General features: G+C 34.5%; 1 protein-coding gene across 15 annotated transcripts in view; it reads left to right on the forward strand.

Moving 5' to 3' along the window:
• STAG2 (STAG2 cohesin complex component) overlaps positions 1–21,391 on the forward strand; it is a 130,028-nt gene that overhangs the window by 105,706 nt on the left and 2,931 nt on the right. For 8 of the 15 annotated variants that reach the window (XM_057314223.1, XM_048213353.2, XM_048213355.2 and 5 more), the window contains 8 exons: positions 737–876; positions 2,370–2,471; positions 4,421–4,569; positions 6,057–6,185; positions 9,936–10,159; positions 12,796–12,985; positions 16,182–16,308; positions 17,230–17,307. In XM_057314223.1, coding sequence (XP_057170206.1) covers positions 737–876; positions 2,370–2,471; positions 4,421–4,569; positions 6,057–6,185; positions 9,936–10,159; positions 12,796–12,985; positions 16,182–16,308; positions 17,230–17,307 — 1,139 coding nt within the window. Of the gene's footprint in view, positions 1–736; positions 877–2,369; positions 2,472–4,420; positions 4,570–6,056; positions 6,186–9,935; positions 10,160–12,795; positions 12,986–13,075; positions 13,187–16,181; positions 16,309–17,229; positions 17,308–21,391 lie in introns of all 15 variants that reach the window. The other 7 variants (XM_057314205.1, XM_026520539.4, XM_048213351.2 and 4 more) reach the window with 1 other exon arrangement.

The following is a 21,391-nucleotide window of genomic DNA, read 5'->3' on the forward strand; positions in this document are numbered from 1 at the left end:
CTCCTTACTACCCATCACCAGCCTATTGACGCATACTTACTTTATATATATTACATATATTCAGTAAGTTTGACGTAGGAACTATTCTGTCTTTTTAAAATTACTTTCTACGTAAAGTTATTTTCTAAGTAAAGTTATTTTTAAAAGACAGAATAGTTCCTACGTCAAGCTTACTGAATATATGTAATATATATAAAGTAATTTTTAAAAAGACAGAATAGTTCCTACGTCAAACTTACTGAATATATGTAATATATATAAAGTAAGTATGTGTCAATAAGAGTTGGGGTAAGGTGGGATGGGGTCATCCTTGGAAGGGATAGGAGAATTTCTGAGGTTGGCTACCCGCCCCCCCCCCCCCCCCAAGAGCCTTAACCAACCGACATTGAATACGCAGATCTCATTGGCAAGCTGTCCTATTAGGGAAGTGGATTAGGCAAGCTCAGCCTGACTTCACTAAACATCAGTTCCTCTGACTCACTTAACTTGTTCCTGTTACAATGTCAATAAGCAGCCTTATGATTACTATTTGAGTTTGAAGAAATTTTGTCTATTGGGATTAATGGTCTGGTCATTCATTGAGATATTAAGAGTGATTATAATTTGTATTTTATTTAAATGTGTTTACCGTATTTTTCAAATTCGCCAAAATAAAAGTATTTTATAGTGAGAATTAATAAATACATATGGCTGAAGTAAAGTATAGATGCTTAATGTTTGTAACTTTTTTCCCCAGATGGTCAGCAGGAGGATGAAGCCAGTAAAATTGAAGCTCTCCACAAGAGGAGAAATTTACTTGCAGCATTTTGTAAGCTAATTGTATATACTGTGGTGGAGATGAATACAGCTGCAGATATCTTCAAGCAGTATATGAAGGTAAAGTTGAAAAATGGATAGTAACTTATTTTTATAATGCTTAAAATGAATGTAACACTGGCTTTTATTTCTGATTGCTGTTGAATTTTTTAAATAGTAAATTACTTTTATAGCATAAAATAAATTTCTTTTAAAATTTAACATTTTTGGTAATACTACTTCATACTTCTTAGTCTTCCATTAATGGACATTTTGGGTTTATTGAGTTCACTTCATTTAGAATATTGGAAACATCTTGGGTTAACTATCACTATTAGAATTTACGTTTGTGGTTTAGTTTAAGACAACAGGATGGTGTTCCTCCTCTGCTTGATGTAGCATAAAAGTGTATTGTTCTAGGAGTGAGGAGACGTAGCTGCTATGGTTTTGGTTTGGTTACTATGCAGCTCCTGACCTTGAGTAATTGAATACCTTTTGTGTCCTGCCTTTCTTTATCTGTTCCACTGTGATAACTAAGGTTCCTTTAGGCTTTGAAAATCTGATTTGATTCACAGTGGGTTATTCACAGTTTTCGTAAGTACCTGTGAGATTCTCTAATTTTTAAGTGGTAGTAGAAAGGATATTATTAATTATACTAATGAAATATAACTAAATATAGTAAGATTGATTTTACTTGAGAAATGATTAAAGAAAAACTAATTATAAATATAAACTTTTTAAAGCCTTTGCTGTCACCAAATAAGGTATATAATAAATTTGTCAAAACCTAACTAATTAATTCTCTCTTTGAAATATTTTGCTATATGGTAGAACTCTGGCACCATCATAAATTACTTTGGAACTTAAATTATTTGGCATTATCATTTTTACATTTATTTTAAAAAACTAAAATTGTGAAGTTGTTTTGCAAGTTTTTAACTTTTTAGACTTAGGTATTATAAAGTCAGTTCTATAAGTCATAAGGGCATGGTTGTTCTGTTATCTCTGATAGTTGTTACGTATTCATTTTGAAACAAGGTCTTAAATTAGAAAAAGGTTTCATGTTCACTGAATGTAGTAATATAAATGTTGACACACAATGAGTTTTCTTTTAAATGTTAACAGGCTGTTAGTTTCTATAAGCCAAGTTAATAAAGTTGGAAACTGCATGCGATCTACATGCCAGTAACAATGAATAAGTTATAAAAGTAACTGATTATATTCATTGTCTTAATAGTTCACAAAGAGCACAAGAACTTTGCTTATATCCTTTGTGTTATTTCTGAAAGTGTGCATAGCCTGATAATTGTTTCACTCCACACCTCCTTAAAACCGGTCTGGAGCTTAAGGTGATTGGATCTCACCTGCCTATTTTGGAATTTACTGGTGTTAGGGATTAATATGCTTAGAAATTATCTTAAAGTTTCAGTAACATTCTTTTCTCTCTTTGAATGCATAATATCAGCCAAATACGAATTTTGTGACATACTACTCACATGACTAACATAAAACTAGTCTTATTATCCAGGAGTTTTAAGAGATAAAGCTCTAATTTGTACAAATTTCTTTTCTAGTATTATAATGACTATGGAGATATCATCAAAGAAACAATGAGTAAAACAAGGCAGATAGACAAAATTCAGTGTGCAAAGACCCTTATTCTCAGTTTGCAACAGGTAAGATATAAAGAGTACAACTTTAGGTGAACGTAATTAATACCTAATAGTTTTCAAGGTAACAAGTAGAAAACTGGGCAAAGGATGCAATAGACAGTTCATAAAAGTAGAAATACAAGGTTTTCAATCTCACTAGTAGACACTGTGCAAGCGAGATCATTTTTTTGCTTTCAGACTGGCAAGATTGGCAAAAATTGTAGCTATCTAAGGTATGGGAGGAATAGTACTTCAGCAGTACGTGTTGGTACAACCTTTCTGGTAGGCAGTTTGATAATGTATGTCAAAATTTATAATGTGTATGCCATTTGTGGCAGCAGTTCTATTTTTAAAATTTTATCCAAGGTGGTAATAGGACAAATTTACAAAAAGGGTTATACCATATTACACATGGCAGTAGTGTTTATAATAGCAAGAAATTAGAAATAATCCAAATGTCCATCAAGAAGATAGTAGATGAATATATTGTATAGTGTACCTCTGCAGTGGCTATTGTGTAGCACTTAAAATTAGTGTAGATCTGTATTCACTAATATGTAAAGATCACAATATATAGTTTGAGAATAAAAGATTATAGTGCAGCATCCCTATAAAATTGTACTTAACTGTATATCTGTTTGGAAAAATAATCACCAAAATTTTAGCTGTGGTTAACTTCTTTGGTAGGTTTCAAGTGAATTTTACTTCTTTTTCATTTTCATATTTATTTTAATGAGCATTTATCAATCGTATGGTCAGGCTGCAATACTCATTTTCATTTTGACAGTGGTGAGGTAGGTTTAATTGGATAAAAATCATTTGCTAAGTATACTTTTGTCTCGGGAGACAAATGCATACAGAACATAACCTAACCTATTTCAATTTCAGAAGTTTTCTTGCTTTTAAGAAATCTAGGTGTTAAATTTCTTAGTTCCATTTGCATATTTGGATACTTTATTAAAATTAATAGAATTTTAAAGGTTTTGAAAGGTAACATTTAAGTAACTTTTCCTATAAAATGATAGCTGCTCGCTCTAGAAATTTTAGAAAATATAGGAACTAGAAAAAATACAACTTAACCCTTGTTTTTCACTTAACAAATACATTTTTTGTTTTTAATAGCCTTCTTCGTCTTTTTATGCCTATATGAAATCTTAAGTTTTATAAAAACTAAACCATATTGGGGGTTCTGTTTTGCAAGCCTGAATTTTTCATGTTAATAAAACCATAATGCTCTCATGCCGTTAAATACTTTCCTGAGCATTTTTAATGACTGTATAGTATTGCATTTTATACAGGGACCATAATTTAACCAAGATCTCTTCTTGTTTAATGTTGAGGTCTTTTACAATCCTTGCCATTACAAATAGCACTAAAACATTTTTCTACCTATGTATCATGCACAAATATTATTAGTATTCCTTTGAATAAAGGCCAATAATTAAAATTGCTTAGTCCAGGGACATCAGAATTTTCAGCTTTCAATACAGATTCCTCTATGGAAAGGTTATCTCAGTGTATGTTTCTAGCAGGTCAGAGGGCTCATTGCATAATATTCTTATCAGTAGCCATTATCTTTTAAAAACCTTGGCCATTTGATAGTGGAAGAATTATATTTTGTTGTGCTTACTTATGATGAAGTTCTCGATGTGAAGATGCATCATGTCAAGTAACAGCATAGTTACCTAGTAATTGGGTGGGTTTACTTTTTCTTTATATTTTTGTATGCTGTTTTAATATCCAGTCAACACCAGCAGAATAGAATTGTGCCTTAACCTTAAGAGTTTCTAATGTCTGTAACTACCTCTGGTCTGAATATATGAAGTACTATATTTTTGGTCATTTGTATCGTGTGTTTAAAAATCCGTGTTCTAGAATAAAATGCAATGCCTCATTTATGAACATCTAGTATATTTTAAATAGAGAATATGGGATCTTAAAACTTTAACATGCTTTCTTTCTTTCCGAAACAGCTTTTTAATGAAATGATACAAGAAAACGGCTATAATTTTGATAGATCATCCTCAACATTTAGCGGCATAAAAGAGCTTGCTCGACGTTTTGCATTAACTTTTGGACTCGATCAGTTGAAAACAAGAGAGGCCATTGCTATGCTACACAAGTAATCTCCAAATATTTTATTCAGCTCTCCTGTTTCTTAATCGTGAAGTTTTTTTATTTACCTCTTTTGTTTAGAATAACCAAACTCAGTTGATGCTTTATTAATTTTTTTCAAATCTGTGGCATATCTCCTTTCTTGAGAACCAGTAATAATGCTGTCTCCACTAACACACATGTTGGGACTAAAACTTCTTTTATAGAAAGTCTTTGCTTTAATTAAAACAATACAAAATCTTTGTAAATTATGTGAAGAAAAGCAACACGTACTCATCAGGTATTATAAAATCTCTTTTAACAGCTTTTATTATAATCTCACTGCTAGGTAGAAAAATTTTTGAGATTTGATGCGATTTTTCTCTTTCTGGTTCTGTTCTTTATTTTGTAATGACCTTTTCCCTTGTTTTGAGCCACAACCTTCTTTCTGTCTGCATATATTCTTTGCCTTATCAAAATTGGAAATAATCTGATTTTATTTTGGGCATGTAATTTAGTGATCAATCATACTTTCAAATATGAGTGTATCTTAGAGTTTTAACATAACCAACACATAGATAGTAATCTTTATTTCTTAATTCTGTATGAAGAGCCTAGCCTTTGGGAAAACCAAACTTTATGAAAGTTCTCTGTTTTATTTGTGTGTCTTTTACTCCTTACTTAGTTATAAAAGTGTTAAGTGTCTCCCTACAGATATTTTTATGCTCTTTAATTTAGTCCCATACCTTCCGCAACTTTAATGCACTGTCTCCTTTCATTTTGCTCTGTAAGTCTCAAATTCCTTTTTATGCCTCTTAATAATACATCGGATGATAATAGTAGGTCATATTTAGGGACCACACATGTAGTGATTAGTGATTATTTTGAGAAGGTAATATATTATTTTCTTCATGTAGTAGCCTTCTTCTTCCCGCCCCAATTTCATCTGATTGTTTTTTACACAGGTACATTTTTTATATAGTATAAGAATATAATGTTGGGTTGTTGTCTTGATTAGAGGTATTTATTATTAAGTAAGTATAGTTAAAATAGGCCCTGAGTGAAGTTTAATTTTTAAATTCACTCTTAAATGGGTCACTATGAATAGTTTTTAATGATTATTTTTAAGTTCTATATGTTATAATGGATCTCCTTTATGTCTTGAAAAATATAGAAAATGTATTGATCATTACATGAGAGAATTTGGGCTATTTTCTATTGAGAAGAAAACCGAGGAAGGAATGTAGATAAAACAAACCACATTGAAAGTAAAGGCTAGCTGTGTGTATGTGTGTACCTGAGTGTGTTTTTGTTTGTTTTAAAGTAAGAGCGACATAAAATGTATATATATTTGCTCATTCTCACACTATAGCCGTATTCTCTTTATTCCTCAGATTAAATGCATGGCAGAGGAAACATCTTAGTAGTGGAACAAAACTATAGAGAGAAATTTCCTTTCTAAGTTATCAAATTTGTATTGTAGTCTCTTAAATGTTTGTCTCTTTGTTGTTGCAGAGATGGCATAGAATTTGCTTTTAAAGAGCCTAACCCACAAGGAGAGAGCCATCCACCTTTAAATTTGGCATTTCTTGATATTCTGAGTGAATTTTCTTCTAAATTACTCCGACAAGACAAAAGAACGGTGTATGTATTTGCCAAAAATATTCTATTTAATTTTATTTTGAAATTCTTTTTTTTTTTTAAAGATTTTATTTATTTATTTGACAAAGATAGAGACAGCCAGTGAGAGAGGGAACACAAGCAGGGGGAGTGGGAGAGGAAGAAGCAGGCTCATAGCGGAGGAGCCTGATGTGGGGCTCGATCCCAGAACGCCGGGATCACGCCCTGAGCCGAAGGCAGACGCTTAACCGCTGTGCCACCCAGGCGCCCCTATTTTGAAATTCTTAAAGATGAATTGCTACACTTGATTTTTCTCCTTTATGCACATACACAGATTAGAATTTAGGATTACACTAATGCACAAAAAATTTATACTTCAGAAAATTTATAAGTTAAGGATTATAACTATATCTTATGCGTAATACTCCATTTTAATTCTGTATGTTCCCCTCACAGTGTAGTTGTGGCTTTAGAGGTGTAACTTGAATGCTTTATGTATCCTCATCTGCATTCTTCACTTAGTCTAACAAAGAAGGGAACATTTAACAGATAATAATATTGGTAATTCATCCAGGAGCATCTTAGTCTATGTGCTGAGCTGTGACTACACTTGAAAGTAGGTTTCCTTTTTATCTTTTTTGCTTTAACTACTAGTCCTAACCTCAGTAGACCAGTTAAAATACTTTTCTAGTGCAGTCTCCTAAAATGGTGACTTATGTTCTAAGAGAGCCCAGCTAGTGGAATTAAATTCTCAAAATTCACTCCCCTCTTTGAGGTATAAAAGGGCAGAAGAATATGAATAACTTATAGTATATGTACCTCTTCTGAAAATCTACCAGTATTTTGCATTTAAAGACTATACATTTTACATGAAATTCTAAAGCAGACAAAACTAATCCCTGGTGTTAGAAATCACAATACTGGATACTTCTAGGGTTGGGGATATCGAATGGGAACAGGAACATAAGGTGCTTTGTAGGAATGTTCTTTATCTTGATAGATGTGTGGGTGACATGACTCCATTTATTTGCAAAATGATCCAACCGTTCTCTTACGTTCTGTGCATTTTATGCATTTTATTATATATAAATTTATTCCAATTAAGAATTACATTAACACTATTAATCAGAGAAATACAAATTAAAACAATGAAAAACCATTTCTCGCCTACCAAATTAGCCAAAATTAAGAAGTTTTGATAGTCTGAAGTATTGCCAAAGGTGTGGAGCAAGAAACTTTTATACATTGTTGGTGACTGTAAATTGTTACAAGACCACTTTGTGGAACTATTTGGCAATGTCTGCTAAAGTTTAAGATTCTCCCTATCTCATGATCCAGTAATTCTATTCATAGGTAGATACCCTAGAGAAACTCTTACATGTGTGTGCATGGAGAACCATAAAAGAATTTGACCATTGCATTGTTTGGATAGAGGAAAGCTCAAAACAACATCTATCAATTAGAACATGGGAACAATAGATTTTTATGCGATGGAATATCATAAGCAGTCAAAATGGTTAGATTTTTTCAAATTAATATAATTCTTTAATTTTATTAAACACCCAGTCATTCTTCAAATTATTGGTAGTCTCATGTAATAAATCTCTTTTATTTCTATAGTTTGTTTGATTGAATTGAGATTGAAATAAGATTCACACATCCAAATTGATTATTCTGGTTTTAAAATCTTTCAAAACTTTGTCCAGCTTTATTGTGGTATAATTGACAAATAAAATTGTAACATATTTGAAGTGTACACATGATGATTTCATATATGTATATATTGTGAGAGGATCCCCCTGATCAAGTTAATTAACACATCCAAAACCTCACATATTTACTGTGTTTTTTTGAGAACACTTAAGTTCTCTTTTAGCAAATTTCAGTTATACAGTGTTACAATAATACAGCATCATCAATTATAATCATGTTATATCCTCAGATCTCATTCATCTTTAAAATTTTTTCCTAACTTTATTTTAAGGTGTACAGCATGTTGATTTGATGTACATATATATTGGAAAATGATTAACACCATAACATTAGCTGATGACTCTCCTCCAAAAATGGTTAGATTTTTAAAACATAATGTTGAGTACAAAAAGCAAAGTATAAAACTGTTCTATAATGTTTACAGACAAATATATATTAAAAGTATATTATGATTTCACTCATGGAATTTAAGAAACAAAACAAACAAACATGGGGAAAAAAGAGAGGCAAACCAAGAAACAGACTCTTAACTGTGGAGAACAAACTAATTGTTACTTGAGGGGAGGTGGGTGAGGGGATGGGTTAAATAGGTGATGGGTCCTAAGAAGGGCACTTGTGATGAGCCCTGGGTGTTGTATGGAATCGTTGAATCCCTAAATTCTAAACCTGAAACCATTGTTATACTGTATGTTAACTAACTGGAATTTAAATCAAAACTTGAGAAAAAACATATATATTAAAAATATAAAAGTATGTGTGGGGATACAAGTTCAGGTTAGTGGTAGCCTTTGTGGCAGGGAAGAAGGCAAAGGGAAATAACGTCAGGGAGGGCTCCCTATCTGGAATGTTCAGTTAAGGTATGTGGTAGATACATATTTGGTTTTTTTTAAAGATTTTATTTATCTGAGAGAGAGAGAGTGAGCCAGAGCGAGAGAGAGAGAGCATGAGAGGGGGGAGGGTCAGAGGAAGAAGCAGGCTCCCCGCTGAGTGGGGAAGCCTTATGTGGGACTTGATCCTGTATAGCTGAAATATAATTAAGAAATGCTAACACCAAGCAGTATCTTTGTAACTGATTCCTCTCATCCTTTCTCTTTAATGGTGTTCAAAACTGGTGATTTTAAATCGATTAGACTTAGTCATTATTATGACAGCAGATGATTTGGGTTGCACTTTTTATGGTTAGTTGACAAAAATTGTGTTCATGTATTTGAAGGATAATTTAGACAGTAAAACACTAAACTCTTAGTGTCAAAAGCCTGGGATTTGAATCATGGTTATATTGCTTTCTCTTTCTTACCTTTTGCTTCCTCATCTGTCAAACGAGGAGAGTATCTCCCTCACAGGATTGTAAGAATAAAGTTAAAGATCCCAAGAGAAAAACGCCTAACACATAAGTAGTCACACAAATGTTAGTTGAACTTTGATTGCTGTATTACATTTAAGCCATAGAATCCTTGTGATGCTTGCATCCAAGGGTAAATGTATGACTTCCATCAGGCTGAAACTTTTTTGCAGATAGGAGCCATATCTTATTCATTTTTGTACCAATCCCCAGTGCTGGGGACATAGTGACATAGTGGATGCTCTACAAATGCTAAGCTGAAATGCTCTGGATTATTTCATTTAATGAAGAGTCTTGACAGAAACAAAATTGCTTGTCCGTGTACTGATGAAGCTAAGATTGAATTGTGAAGTAATGGGCCCATGCTTATACAGCTAGGGGTTGATGGAACTGGTACCAGAACCCCAACTGCATGATTTTAAATCCAGTCCTCTTTCCAGAAATATGACTTGGGTTTGTTCTTCTAGCAGAAGACCTGTAAAGTTCGGATAGAACAGAGACATACTAGGAAAGAAAACACTAACATCCTTCAGTTGTTACTATATGCTTTGAGGAAATGTTTGTTTTATTTTATTCTAATTTATTTTTTGTTTAATTCTAATAAAATTGAGTGTTCCTTATGGTATGTGAGCATTAAGATTATTAGGAATAAATAAAAAGGGAATAAAAGCTATGGCAGTTTTATGTATCAAAGCTAATGGTTTCTGCTTCTTTTTAAGGTATGTTTACTTGGAAAAGTTCATGACCTTTCAGATGTCACTCCGAAGAGAAGATGTGTGGCTTCCTCTGATGTCTTACCGAAATTCTTTGCTAGCTGGTGGTGACGATGATACCATGTCAGTCATTAGTGGAATCAGCAGTCGGGGGTCAACTGTGCGGAGTAAAAAATCAAAACCATCTACAGGAAAACGGAAAGTAGTTGAAGGCATGCAACTTGCACTCAGTAAGAACATAGTTCATTCTCTTTATACTTACCCCTTATGTTTACCAACTGAATTGTCATTAGGTTCACCTTAGTTTTAAATTTGAGATATGTGTTGTTAATATCTTGCGAAGTGTGTCCAGTTATGTGTAAGTTTAGTGTTTTCAGCATTTTATATACATAAACTCAGTTCTCATAACTTCAGGAACATCCTCATTTTTCAAATGAGAAAACCAACACAGAGAGGTTAAGTAATTTATATAAGGTCACATAGCTATTCAGTGGCCAGGCAGTCTCACTCTGGAACCTCTGCTTTTTTTAATCACTATGGTATACGGTACATGCTTGGATATGGACTTAGCGTTATAGAGCTAATTGTTACTTAAGAGATCAGATTATCTAGTTTAAGTGTGGAGCAACAGATTCAGGGAGATTCTGACTTTTGAATTTCTGTGAAGAGGTGATTTATCATGAAGAACTTGATAAAGATTTCTGTCTGTAATCCTAGAAGTAGGAATGCATTATGACGTTTGAATCTCTTGAACTCCTAGCACTGTAGGGTTGGTTCATAATGGGCCTGAGGATTTTTTCACTCTCCTTTGGAACCTTTAAACAAATTAGCATAGTTGCCAAAATTTGTTCCAGTTATTGCTGAATAACAGACTACCCCAAAACTTAGGACATACCAGGGACATGATGTCTTATACCTCAGCTAGGAAGACTCAAAGGCTGGTGACGAATCCTTTGGAGGCACCTTTACTTATCTGGTGCTAGCTATCACCTTGGGCTTTAGGTGGATTGTCTGCCAGAACACCTACATTTGACCTTTCCATCTGGCTTTTGGCTTTCTTACAGAATGTGACTGGGCTCCAAGAGCAAGTGTCTGAAGAGACAGGAAGTAGAAGCTGCCAGGTTTTTAAGGCCAGAAACTGGCATAGCATAATTTCTACCATATTCTCTTGACCAAGCAATCAGGGCCCAGCTTCAAGGGGATGGGACATAATCCTCCACCTCTTAATGTGAGGAGTGTCAGAGATTTGGGAGCCATATTTTCTAATTGTCAAATAATTCTTCAGCCATCATCAGGTATCTAGTGTTCAGTACTTGATTGTCCCACGGATTAATGGTTGTATCTTTTGTCCAGTAATATAAACACATAAACTTAGAACTGGTACAACCTTAGATTTATGTCGAAAAGTTATCTGATTAAAAATGATGTCCTGCACATCACTGTAGGTTTTTCTCATCTGAACAAATAGTTAATTGTTACAGATTTATGCTGGGCCATCAAATTTCTCCTTTTCCTTAGACTAGATGGAGAACAAATGAATTGTTATTTATATAACATCTTGAAGATAGATTATCAAACCAGATAGTTCAACTTTTACAGAAAGAGTCCATGCTCTGTTTAGGTTTTTGGAAAAAGCCATAGAAATTGGGGTGTTAGTAAGTTAGAAGAAGAATGACTGCTGATAGATTGGCCAGATCACAGCAATTTTGAAGGCTGAATTGGAGCCTAAACATAGTAGAACTTAAGGGCTGATGTAATTATATTGCAGATTGTGAAATTTATGTCTAATCTATCTGTTACTAGGGCATTAGCTGCTAGTACATTTTCCTTTCCACTCTTTTCTTAAAAACACATCTGTATGCACATGTGTAATCTTCTAATAAAATAGTTCTCCTGCAAACTCGTATTCCATCAGTCATCAAGTGCTATCAATTTCACCTCCCAAATCAGTGGTTTTAAAAAAATTACTGTGAATTCAGTAACACTTGCATGTGAATTTGTCTTTTATTAATCATGGCGGCATCTACAGATTTGAAAATAAATAGCTTTTGCAGGTGTGAATCTGGTGTTTTTGGTCCAGTGCTTATATGGATTTGTGCTCCCCTTGGAGTTGGTGAGCATCCTATAAACTAGGAATCATTCTTCCATTGTATCCATTCCTTTTCCCACCTCTAACTCACCTGGGCTTTACAGTTAGCCTCCTAACTGGCCTGTTTGCTCACTAGTCTTCATGTTCTTAAATCCACCTTCCACACTGCCACCACATATTTTGACTAAAACATGTAACTTCCACATTGCTTCCCTTCCATAAAACCTTCGGCAGTAGTTCCTGCCACCTTAGCACAGCTTATAAGACTTTCCGTAAATTGATTCCTGCCTCTTTATTCAGCCTTACCTTGTGCCACTTACCCTAGGAGTATCAAACTCTTAGTTTGAACCATATGAAATTGCCATTTTTGCAGGTCAAAAACTTGCTGAATATCAGCAGATTAATATGGTTCAGTCATTTTGGTTTCGTGCCTCAGTGTTTTTGCTTATGTTCTTCCCCCTGCCTGGAAAATGTCACGGTTTACACAGTATCTACTCTAATTAGAAGTCACTTTTGGGTAATTGGCTCTGATCCTTTTCATTGCTCCCATTCCACCTGTGCAGCCCTCTCTTGTAGCACTAGCACACTGTGTTGTCATTGCCTGTGTTTTCTTTGTCCCAAGGTCAGGGATTGCACCTTACATACCTTGGTATCCTCGTTTCAAGCACTAGCATGTGAAAAGCAACCAGATGTTTGTTGACCTGAACAGGTTTTAGTAGACATTTGGTTAGTCAAAATTAGTGACTGAACTTTATTGCTACTAATTTTCTCTTTTAGCTGAAGAAAGCAGTAGTAGCGACAGTATGTGGTTAAGCAGAGAGCAAACACTGCACACCCCAGTTATGATGCAGACACCACAACTCACCTCAACGATTATGAGAGAGCCCAAAAGATTACGACCTGAGGATAGCTTCATGAATGTCTATCCAATGCAGACTGAACATCATCAAACTCCTCTTGATTATAAGTAAGTACATTTGATAATTTTCTGTACTATAACTTTATTAATTACATAGAAAAAAGTTAAGTTAAAAGAAGAATAAAATTCTCCTTGAAGCACGCAGGTAACATGGATGTTAGCTCAAAGACAACACGAGGAAGCAAGGCAACAGCAGGAGAGAGCAGCAATGAGCTATGTTAAACTGCGAACTAATCTTCAGCATGCCATGTAAGTGAGAGTGCCTTATTGTCTGAGTCTAGGAAGTTCACTAATTCATTTTAACATATTTTAATGTGTGCCTTGCCTAAAAATTTCAGCAGACTCTCTAGAGTAAGCTGAAATAACCAAGGAACTAAAATTTGGTCTTTCCAACAGAAGAAAACTTTCAAAGTCAAATATTCACTAGTTAGCTAAAGGACCAATCTTAGGTTGATCTGTTGGAAAAGTTTAAATTTGAATCCTTCTTTATTTTGGTACACAGAATTACAGCTAAAAGTCCAGTTTTGTTACATCTTAATTGATTCCCCAGCTTAGTTCAGGCCCTCATCCCTCATCTGAACCATTGTATTAGCTTTCTAACTTGTTTTCTTCCCTCAAATCTCCCATTTATCCTCTCACCAAACTCCTCCCCTCACTCCCCACCACCACTCCATCATTCACACTGCCATCAAAAATGACTATTGTAGAATAAAAATCTGGTCATGTAACTCTTTGACTTAAACCTTCCCATGGCTCCCCATTGCCTATAGGATAAAGTCCAAACTCCTTAGTTCATGGCATGCAAGATCTTTCAAAATATGGCCCCTGCCTATATTTTAGTATCCTATCCCCCATTCCTTGGCAGCTGGTGAAATCATTGTAAAAGAATAAGCTCAGGTGTCATCTTAAGTGAAGCTGTGGTGATGTATGCTCCCGTTAACACTATGTATATTTGTATTTCTTACAGCACTTACCACATTGTATTGTAATTATTTGTTTATGAATTTGTCCCTTTCTCTAGACTGTGAGCTCCTCAAGGGCAGGGACCACTTTCATTGCCTGTTGGTGCTTGGCACATAAAAAGTGCTAAGTTAAATGTTCATTGAATGAATAAATGTCCAATGCAAAAAATTGTAGTTTAAGTTTTAAATACTTTGTTTTTTACTGGAATCTGTATGAGACTTTTATGAATCTTTATTAGCTTTGGCTGTAGAAGAGATGGCAGAAAAGCAGTCTTTAGATGATTGGTATAAAAAAGGGAACATATGATTCTGATTATTTAAGTTTTGGGTTTGAAAGCTTTGTATTTGTAACATAATGTGGCATATGTTTTAATGTTGGGAGATAGTAATTGTTACCTTTTTAAAATTTATGTTTCATTTTGTTGGTTTTTAAATGATGAGAATTTCACCTGTTTTTCTTAAGAAATGATCATTTACCACATGCGTGGTAACCTATTAAAATTTGCTCTAGTTATTTCTATACTGGTCTTATGAATCTCTACAGATAAAGTATACTCTATTACATGTATAGATTCTGATCCTAACTTGTCTGATATGGTCATCATCTATACTATGACTTGATTCTGCCTCTTGTTCTCTGTTTCTGTGACTACATTCCCTGTGATATATCCTTATTTCATGCTGAATTCAACAAGCTAATTTCTTAGCATCCAACCAACCAGTCACCAGTTCAACAATTCTACCATACAGTCATTTGGTCCTTACCTCACCCCTGAAAATTTTCCGCGAGTCCCTAAGATCTTCCATAACATCTCACTACTCAGTACCATTTATCATTATTCTTTTGTTTGTAGATTTTTTAATTCCCATTAGAGATAAACTTCCCCAGGTGACTATAAAAGATTATCCCATTTAAATGATCATTACCATAAGATTCGTTTGGTTGTTTGTGCCCTAAGTGGTCTGTTGCCTGACACTTTAAAATATTTTTGTTTTATAATGATTTTTCTGTAATGGTATCTGCTGTATAACTGAAAATATTTCCAAGTTATCTCTTTGTATTTTTATAGTTTATATTACACATATCTTCTACTCCGAATGAGATGCAGGATGGATTTCAGGTTTTCTGTAACATGGTCCACAAAGCACATACACTTCCTTCATAGTTGCCTCTACCAAATATACTGTCCAGAACTCTTAGAAAATGTCAACATATTTGTCCAGGTAGCCTGGATTAAACATCATGTTTTGCTGTCTTTATATTATTTTTTTAAAACTCAACATAGTGATGTGTAAATTGTAAGTAAAATAATTTATTTTGGTAGTGGTGGGAATCGTTAAATGAGTGAGAAAAGAAGGCAATATTGGCCAAACTGGGCAACTAGTTACCTTTGATTTCACTATTATGTTGATTCCTTCATGCTGATCTGGGCTAATTTGTGAATTTGAAATTTGAGTTTATGGCTTATAATTATGTGATAACAAATAGAATTTTCGGTTTTAAGTTTTTATTTTACTTTTCTACGTATGTCTTAGTTTTGAGTTTCATAGGACACAGAATCCAAGTTTTAGCATAAATGTTGCTCATTTCTTTCTGAAGCATAATTAATCTCTTCTTTCAGTAATTTTTATAGAACTTGATATATATTTCTTGTGATATTTTTCACATTTTATTACAATTAATTATCTCTGTTTTTCCATAGTAGACTGTGAGCTCCTTGAGGGCAGGAACCATGTCTTATTTATCTTTTTTTTTTTTTTTTTTGCTTGCATCCATAGGACATAAAAGAAGCTTGGCACATAGTAGGCACTGTGTAAATGAATGAGTGAGTGAGTGCCTGGTACAAATTAGGTACTGAGTGAATGATGGGTAAAACGAATATATATTAGTGAAAATATATGTATTCTGAAAATGTCATTTCTTTGGTCTCTGTTTTATATTTGTTTATTAATTTGTACCCTGCCTACTTTCAAAAAGGATTTGAGGTATCTTGTCTGTTCCCATGTGGGAAATTCTCATTGAACTTTTATATGGGATATCAGAACTATCAAGCTAAATGTATTGAAGTAATGTAGAATAAACAACTCCTTAGCATTTTTAGACAAGTGAACATTGGGGTTTTGACATCATTGATGACATGATCAATGCCTAATCATTTTCCCTGACCTTTAATTTCATCATTTTCCATTACACTTCAATATAGAGAGCTACATAGTTGCTGCCAATATATTAATAGTCACAGCATTGGTTCAGATCTTGACTTTATTTTATATTTCTCTAGTCGGCGTGGTACAAGCCTAATGGAAGATGATGAAGAGCCGATTGTTGAAGATGTTATGATGTCCTCAGAAGGGAGGATTGAAGATCTTAACGAAGGAATGGATTTCGACACCATGGATATAGACTTGGTAAGAAACTTAATGATTTGTCAGATTTTCATTTAAAATCCTTTGGAAATTAAGTTAGAATTCGAGGAAATACCTGGCATGAAAAGTAAGTTTTGTAAAAAGATTAAATAAAATAGTCGCCAGGTATTTTGGTATATGAAAAGGGATTGAAAGGGTATATGAAAAGGGTGAGGTTGAAGAGGATGTTAGCTTAGTTTAAGATGGTAAATTTTCAGATTAATTTAGGAACATATCAATTTAAAGAATACATTTTGCTTTCTATTATACCAGCTATCATATGCACCTTATTTTCCATTTATTTTCCATTTATTTGCCATTATCTAAACAATGCATTAGTAACTTGATACTACCCTATTATTGAGACAGATTTGCATATTAAATATCACATTCGAATAGGGCTTTATCATACATAAAATGCTGCTACATATTTCATCTTGCCACATATATCATTCAACTTTGTGAGGTAGGTTGGGAGAATTGAGGATATTGAAACTTAAGACAATTAGCCCGTCCAAGGAGACAAAACTGAGGAAAAGCTGAGACTTACTATAAGCTAGGTCTTCTGATTCTACTTCTTAGTGTACCGTGCTGTATTCTCCTTAAAAGGAAGAAATAATTAAATATGGCTTCTCTTCAGAATAGTGTAATTTGGCACCTTTAAAGGAAAAATGATTTGAGAATGGCATTTTTAAAGTAAAACAAAAATGAGTTTTCTAGTTTTCATCTTTCAGAATAATGTTCTGTGAATGATTTGCTTTTGTATTTTTATGCTTTCTGTAGTTTGAATATACAGTATTTGTAAGGTACACTTGCAATTACATATGCCATGTGAACACTTAACAGTAATTTTAATATTTTCAGCTGCTGTCTGGTTTATAGATAAAGCGATTGTCAACTCCCTTCCTTTTTTTCCCCCCTTAGCCACCATCAAAGAACAGACGAGAAAGAACAGAACTGAAACCTGATTTCTTTGATCCAGCTTCAATTATGGATGAATCAGTACGTTCAATTTAAATGTACCCCATGATTGCAAAATCAAAAGTACAGGCAATCCCTAAATTTGAGATTGAAGAGCTGGGACAGCACTTTGAGAATGGATAAAAACAATTGGGCAGGAGAAAAAGAGGCAGGCAGGGAGGAGTTCAGGAGGAGGGGAGGGGTGATTCAGTGGTGGTGACAGATTAAAAGTGCCTTTGAATCCCTGGCCAACTGGGACTTGAGTGTTAATGTTAAGGAATTTGGACTTTTCTTGTAGGCTTGAGTTACCCATTGAAAGATTTTGAATGAGGGAGTGGCATGATCAGAATTGTGTTTCAGAAAGATTTCCTTGGCATTTATGGATGGATAGGATGAATGAGAAATCATAATCATAATATGAAGACATGGTAAAAAATAGAACTTGAATGAAGGTTTGATAATAAAGAGAAGGTAGTTGAGATTACTGGTTATTATTAGGTATTGTCAGTTCTGTTTCTTAAGTACATCTCCTGTTTGTCCCCACTACCATACTGTCCCTGACAATAGCTTGGTACAGATAGTCTTCAGTTTTTACTTGGCCCATTGCAGTAGCCAGGCAGTGATGATTTTATTCATTTTGAGTTCTGCCTAGCATAATAGGCGTTTAGTTTTATTTATTAGACTGATTTCGCTGCCGCAGCACTCCTTTAAAGCTCTTTTGGAGTCATCTTTCTAAAATGCAAATCTGGTTCTCTCCCTCATTACCATTAAGAAAAAAACTTTGGATTCTCAGTGTGGTGAACAAAGACTTTTGTGTTCTTGCTCTTTTGTGACTTAACCTTGGCTTTTTCCTTCCATGTATCCTGCTCTCCAGCCATACCGAGTCTTATAGTTCTTCTCAGACACACTAAACTCTTTCATGACACTATCACTTTGTATAAGCTTTTCTCTCTGCCAGAATTGTCTCTTTCCTTTTCCTCCTAGTGAATTCATCCTTTGATAGTTCTGACACTCCCTGTGAAGTTTTTGCTGACCCTCCAGATAGATGCTTTAGTCTTGGCTCTCATAATACGTTATGTACATTTTTATTTTGATAATTATCAGATCTGTGTAGTGAAATAGGATATTACATTTCCCTCAATAGGCTGAATGCCAGGCAGTGATGATTTTATTCATTTTGAGATCTGCCTAGCATAATAGGTGCTTAGTTTTATTTGTCAAATAAATAAACCAGTTAAGTTCCCTTCCGTCTCACCTTTTAGTGTCTACCCGTTTGTGCTCCTTCCTCCCTAACACCTGCTACCTCGACTGACCATCAGCTGAGGCCTGCCTCCCGTGCCCCAATTTCTACTATTCTCTCCTTGCCCTTCCTCACCTCATAATCTGCTTTCAGATAGTTCTTGGAAAAATTTTGACAGACTAACTCACACCAACATATTCTATTAATAAGGCCAGTTATTTGAGTCAGAAGACACCATTTCGTAGAATAGCAGGTGTAGGAATCTTTGGATAAGCTACCCTGAGATCCTTTAAATCAGTGTTTCTCAGTCTCTGATGTGCCCATGAATCATCTGGAGATCTTATTAAAATGTAGATTCTGTGTCAGTAGGGCTGGAGTGTGGTCTGAGATTCTGCATCTAGCAAGTGCCGTGGACGCTTCAGATCTGCTCAGTAGCATAAGTGAGCTAGGCCTACTCATAAGTCTATAGTTTACATGCATATTGAAGTATATGGCTCCCTGATAATCTGGGAGTATGTATCTTCCAGTTAAAGAAAACTGTGAAGGTCATGACTGTGATGGGGAATAAAAGAATCTCTTTAAGCAGGTATAATGAAATGCATTAATTCAACAACGTATTGAGCTGGAATTTGGTGCGAAAATGAGTTTGATGCTCTCCCTGCCCTCTAGGAGTTTGTATTCTAGTTCACCTTGACTATCTCTTTGAAATGAAAGGAGTGGAAGCTAGTATTTGAGAGATTAATGTACCTGATGCTGTGCGGGGCATGATTTAGTAGGATCCTCTCTCTTAGCAACCTTGTGAGAAAGATGGTAGGATCTCACTTTTACACTTAAGCACACTTGGGGCTGAAAAAGTGGTTGATTGAGTTGTTCAGTTTTACAACTCTAGTGTCAGAGTAGTAATTTGATCTGAATTCCTTTTTATTTAAAAATCTCATGCTGTCCCTGCTGTTGTACTTCCAGAGCTAAAATCAGACCTCATTTACACGAAACACCAAGAAAAGTAATTTAGAAGTTGAAATGATTAACTGTAGTCAGAATTGATAAGGGCAGTTAGAGATCTCTATTTTTTTATGGGTTCACCTAAAGTCAGGAAAACTTTAGGCATTTGTTTCCTTAGTCACTTAGTAGATTTGCAAAAAGGTGTTCTTCAGATTACTAAAATAATGAAACAGCAATGTAAATTGCGTGTATATTTTTGACAGCATTTAGAGAAAACGACAATCTAAGTGAGGCCAAAGATAGGGACCTAATAATTACTTGTTATTTATAGAGTTTTTTGGGCATTCTCCTGTGTATTGAAAATGTTATAACTAAGATGATAGTAGTTTAGCTGCTTCTACTAAAATTAGGAAAATGAACACATGCATCTATTCCTGTAGTTTTATAGTATTACCACATGATGGCAGCAGTCACATAACTGAGTGCCCAATAATCTTTAAAGGTTCCAGTATCTTGAGAACTCTTTGACCATATATATGTGTGTTTATTTACATTTATTTATATCTGTGTTTAGGTTAACATATATTTAAGTTAGTACTAGTTTATTTTAAAATATACATCAAACTTTACCTCCTGTTGTCTCAACAATAACTTAAGAAATAGAGTAACGGAAGTTTTTAAATGTAAAAATCTGTGTTTGCTTTTATACAATAGCCTACATCTGTTTTTACTCAAGCCTGTGATAAGTGAGTCATCAAGACAATAGCAAAATTGGGACTTAAATTCTTTTATACCCAGTTCTAGGTCTAGTTCTAAGTGAAATAACGCAAAACATCCCAGTATAGATGCTTTAAGTCATTACTAAATCTAAATATATCTTTTGTAGCACGATATCCACATGATTCAGAAGTGGTAGTATAAAAACTCTGAGAAGCTCAGTTCTGGGTTACATACACACATGATTGTAGTGAGTTTTATTTTTTTTATTTATTTTTTAAAAATATTTTATTTATTTATTTGACAGAGAGGGGGGAACACAGGCAGAGGGGGAGTGAGAGAGGAAGAAGCAGGCTCCCAGCAGAGGAGCCTGACATGGGGCTCGATCCCATAACGCCGGGATCACGCCCTGAGCCAAAGGCAGACGCTTAAGGACTGTGCCACCCAGGCGCCCCTTAGTGAGTTTTATATCTGGAAACAATATTGGTTTATTTAACCGTGCCAATCATCACTTTCTGCTTCTAGTGGGCCAGTATTGCCACAACACACTAAAGCTTGCTATTTATACTTTAAATATATGCTTAAGCATTTATTAATGTTAACACCAGAAACAGGTGTGTAGTTTATTAGCACAAAAAGTGTCATTGATGCCATTCTTCTATGTTGATTCTCATATTAGAATTATCTGTAGTATAAACTTGGTAAAAGAAGGGTTTAGTCTAATGGAACTAATTTTATGTTCTAGTAGAAGAATCTACTTACAACCTAGTCTGTACAAAAACAGAAAAAAAACTGTTCACGTGATTTCTAGTTAGGCACTCTGAAAAGTTTATCTTCATGCCACACTCTACACTAAGAGTTACCAGCTAAGAGTTTATCCTTTTATTCATCATCAGACCTTTCCTTACTCAGAGTCACAGCATATTATGGCTAGAAGGGACCTTTAAACATGATCTGGCTTGTTTGGGGGAAATATTTCCTAAGCATCCAGTCTCTGACTCTAACCATTAAGGGAGAACCCTGAACTTTATTAGAGGGTGGGGGAGAACAAGGCGTCAGTAGCGGTTTCCTGGTCTGAATATACTCACTTCCTTCGGATCAGAACAATTCCTGAGTTTTGTGACTTGTTAAAATGAGACCTCATTTACAAATAAGAGCCCTTCACAATCCCAATCTTAGCTCATTACTTCTGGCTTTAAAATCAGTTCTTACTAGCTCATCATAGTA

Source organism: Ursus arctos, chromosome X, assembly GCF_023065955.2.
Source record: "Ursus arctos isolate Adak ecotype North America chromosome X, UrsArc2.0, whole genome shotgun sequence".
Lineage (NCBI taxonomy): Eukaryota > Metazoa > Chordata > Mammalia > Carnivora > Ursidae > Ursus > Ursus arctos.